General features: G+C 31.5%; 1 protein-coding gene across 1 annotated transcript; it reads right to left on the reverse strand.

Moving 5' to 3' along the window:
• Positions 1-974: 974 nt before the first annotated feature.
• On the reverse strand, positions 975-1,808 carry LOC148766527 (kirola-like). Its single transcript, XM_088826585.1, has 2 exons — positions 1,570-1,808; positions 975-1,451 (listed from the first exon to the last, which is right to left on the reverse strand). The coding sequence occupies exons 1-2, from the start codon at positions 1,754-1,756 to the stop codon at positions 1,174-1,176; spliced, it is 465 nt and encodes a 154-aa protein (XP_088682711.1). The 5' UTR covers positions 1,757-1,808; the 3' UTR covers positions 975-1,173.
• Between the last annotated feature and the right edge of the window lie 2,553 nt (positions 1,809-4,361).

Here is a 4,361-nt window from a genome sequence, read left to right on the forward strand (position 1 = left end):
ACTCGAGATGGAAGTTGGAACGAATTCTCAAATTATTTATGTTATTTGCACATATAATTAATCAGGAATAAATTATAAACATATATATATATATATATATATATATATATATATATATATATATATATATATATATATATATATATATATATAATTTTAAAAATCAAAATTCATACATTAATAAATTATATATCATATAAAAATTGATTTTAAAAAAAAAAACATTCACCACACCTATTAAATTTTTATTTTTGATATTGTAATTGAATAAATGTGTTCAACTTAATTTCAGAAAATAATATGAAATTTAAACAAATAAATTAGATTTTGCATAAAATTCCCTTGTATTGTAGAAAATATGCACTAAATCCCCCTATGTTACAAAAAAACTTGCATAAAACCCCCTCTATAGTTAACGGTGTTAACTTTTAACGGAAAAGGTAATTTCGTGCAAAGTAAAATAAAACACAAGGGGGTTTTACGCAAGAAAAAAAACATATGAGGATTTGGCGCAGGTTTTCCTTAACACAGGGGTTTTTATGTTGTTTACCCTGAAACCTATCGAGTCATTTTAGTTATAATATTTGCATTATAGTCAACAACATGGGTTTGGATACCCGGTCTTCGTGCTCATATCACTAGAGGGTTGTGGATACACATGATTACTCTCGTTTCCATAAAATAATTGAGACCTCATTCAACATTTCATATATCATAAAATAATACCTCGTGTTGAACTTGACAGAATTAAATTGTCATATCATCATATTTCAATGTTGGCTTTCAGTTAACTTGAGTTCCCCTATTACAAACTTTCTAACTTAATTCCTTGTACGTATGCCATTGTTTCTTTTTCTATATTAAACTAAGTTGTGAAATTTTCATTGTCAGATTTACAACTTAGAATCCATTGGGACATATCAACATCACACATAATGTAAACGAAAACATGAGTATAAAGTACTACAGCTAGCTTAGGTTGCAAATTGTGGAGTGATGATGAATTAAACTCCTTTATTGATCACATCACATGAAATTAAGTACATAATAGTAGCGCACAAGACATATTCCAACACTGATCATGTGTTGTTTGTTCACATGATCACAAGTACATAATAATTAACATAAACACAAACATTCATAACAACATTAATAATAATATCAATTAATTAATTAGGCATTATTAATGGAGAGATGGTGAGATTCAATATCATTGGTGCACTTAAGACACAATTCCATGAAAGTGTGTGGATCGGGAATATCCTCGCTCAGTTTCTCGTACTCTGCTGTCCAAGTGACTAGGTTGTCCTCCCCAGTTGTGTCAACATGAACACTCAGTTTGAATGTCTTGTAAAGCTTCATCATATCTCCTTCAACAATCTCGAATGTCACCAACTTCTTTTCCTCGTCTATGGTGTGAATTATATTTTTCGCCACCCTCTTTTCACCATCTGGTCATATACATACATTTTTATATATAGTAAACTGGGTTTTCATTAAAATTTGAATAAAAAAAATATTAATTAATATTCAAAGTTATATTATTAGTAGGGCGGCGTACGATATTACCATGGGTGTAGTTCCAGTAGATGACAGAGCCGACGGTTCCCCACTGACCTTCCTGTAAGTCACAGTTCTGAACGTTATCAGGGCTCATGTCTGAAATGTGGTGTGGTCTTTCTCTTACAAGCTCGTGGAACACATCTCCGTCTAATTTTATTTTTATCTGAGAAACCAACTTTCCACTCAACTCCATCTTTATTTCTCTATACCTTTCTATAAATGATTTTGCCTGATGTGTGTACAAGAAAATTACTCATACCTTATGCCCATTATATACTGGCATAATAATAATAATAATAATAATAATAATAATAGATATATGTTTTTAAAGTAATGTGTGTTGGTTGCATAGTGATATATACCAACTTCACTGACTTGTGGATTAATTAATATTACATACATGTCTGGCATACCACATGGTTCTTTTTCTAATCGTACACTTGGTTATTAGTTTTCTTTTTAGATATTAGTTATTGTTATTGGGACGTAAGATAAGAGCATCTCTGTCTTACAATACCCGATATATTTGTTGATGGACAAAAATGTTTTCCGGAGGTTATATATATTTATTATTCTTTTGTTGGAGTTTTGATGCGCAACCATCTTTATTATTCTAGGTTTAGGGGTTGTATCTTCTTTGTTGATGAGCTCATTCCTTTAATATGTTATTATAAATAAAGGCAAAATTAGTGTATATGACAAAATTACCTCCAACTAGGGATGACGATTTGATCCGCCCCGATGCATCCCTGCCCCCGACCCACCCCGCCATAAAAAAAAATGGGGCGGGTATGGGATTGAATTTTTTTTTACCGGGTATGGGTACGGGGACGGGTTTGCCTATACCCGCCCCGTACCCGTTCCCGTACCTACCCCGCATTATTTATATATATAATATATATTTATTAATTATTATATTAAATATAAATAATTAAATAGTAGTAATATATTAAATATTAGTTATAAATGGGGATTTTTAGGTTTCGATTATATAATTAAATATTTGTATTGTAATTAAATATTGATTTATTTTTTGAAATAAATCTTTAAATTATAAATAAATTGCATATTTATTTATTAAAAAAAATAGACGAGGATTTTTACCCGCCCCAATACCCGTGGGGATTTTATGGGGCGGGTATGGGGATTCTTTTTATAAAGTTCGGGGATTTTGATGGGATGCGGATGGGGATTTCCATAGCGGGGCGCGGATGGGGATTGCAAAACCCGCCCCATTGCCATCCCTACCTCCAACCCTTTAAACTGAATTCCTAATTCTCCAATTTAACTTCAATTTCCTCAATTTTGACCACAATCAATTTTGAACTTTTTATTTTTTGACGCTGATTTTCGGCGTTTGCTTTAATTTTTTCCTTTTTCTTTTCTAACTACTTTTTCCACTGCTGGTCTCCACCGTTGAATTTTTTTATTTTTTTTCCCCTAAAATTGTTATCCATTCGCTGAACGTTGACCGTAATTGTACTATCATTGACAATTATACTGTCGGTGACAGTACAATTACTGTAAACACTATAATATTACTGTCAACCACATCAAAATTGTTATTATTTTGGCTTTTTTTATTTTGTTTGATTTGTTGACCAGTCAACGTAATAATATTATTGTTGTTGACGGTACAATTACTGCAAATACAATAATATACTGTCAACCACATCAATAATTTATCTTTTTGGTATTTTCATTTTGTTTGATTTGTCGACCGATTGACGTAATAATATTACTGTCTACTATTGCAATATTACCGTAAACACAACAATATTACCGTGGTTGACGGTAGTATTACTGTCGTTACAGTAATATTATTGTCGTTGACAGTAATATTACTGTCAACCACATCAATATTAATTCTTTTGAATTTTTATTATATTTGACTTTGGTGAACGACCAACATATTAATATTACCCTCTTACACAATAATAGGGATTTTGTTATGTTAAATAACTGTGCTAGAGAGTAATATAACAATATTATTGTGTTAAATTGTAATAATATAGTTAATATTATTGTGTTAAACAATAATATAGTTAATATGATTGTCTACCACAACAATGTTACTGTTTAAACGTGCCAAAAAAATGTTGAAGGAAAAAAAAATTCAATGCCATCGGAGATCGGGGTTGACCACCCGATCAGTGGCGACAGAAAGAAGAAGAAATGACAAAAACAGTTAAAAAAAGTCAACTCCGAAAACCGCGGAAAAATTAGACAGAAAAAATAAAAAGTCAATGACGACGACAACGACCGAAATTGTAGTCAAAATTGGGTGAGGGGTCCAAATTGAATAATTGGTGAAATTTGGGGTCAAATTAAGGTTAAATTGAATTAAATGATGAAATTGGAGCATATCGAAATATGAGATGTATTTTAGTCTTTCACACACTTTTGGACATTGTCTGATTATTTTTGTAAGAGTATTTTGTGCGGACATAATGAATAAGTAGCCCATGATGGACTTATTTGTAATAGAACCTTATTTTTATTATTTCACACATTAGTTTTTATATAGGGAAAATTAGCAAGATAGAGAAAACTCCTTAGCTAATATTCCACTCAAATGCTATTTTCATAATAATTAAAAACTGCTCTTAATGATATGAAATCCCATTTTCAAGTTGCTCATTGAAATCCCTGATTTCACGTAACTGAAATCTCTCCCCCTATTATCCCCACTTTGTAAATATCCACTGCAATTTTTTTGGAGGAAATCCTCTGCTGATTTCGTATAGATGACGTCTAGCGTGGGCTGCGTGTGATGGCAACTGGCGGTGAAACAGACG

This window comes from Erythranthe guttata, chromosome 12, assembly GCF_056151865.1.
Source record: "Erythranthe guttata isolate IM_541 chromosome 12, IM_541, whole genome shotgun sequence".
NCBI classification, from domain to species: Eukaryota; Viridiplantae; Streptophyta; class Magnoliopsida; order Lamiales; family Phrymaceae; genus Erythranthe; species Erythranthe guttata.

Coding starts and splice junctions, on each gene's coding strand:
- LOC148766527 (XM_088826585.1), bottom strand. CDS start 1,756: ATGGAGTTGAGTGGAAAGTTGGTTTCTCAGATAAAAATAAAATTAGAC. Junction 1,452..1,569: donor CTACTGGAACTACACCCATG/GTAATATCGTAC, acceptor GTATATGACCAG/ATGGTGAAAAGAGGGTGGCG.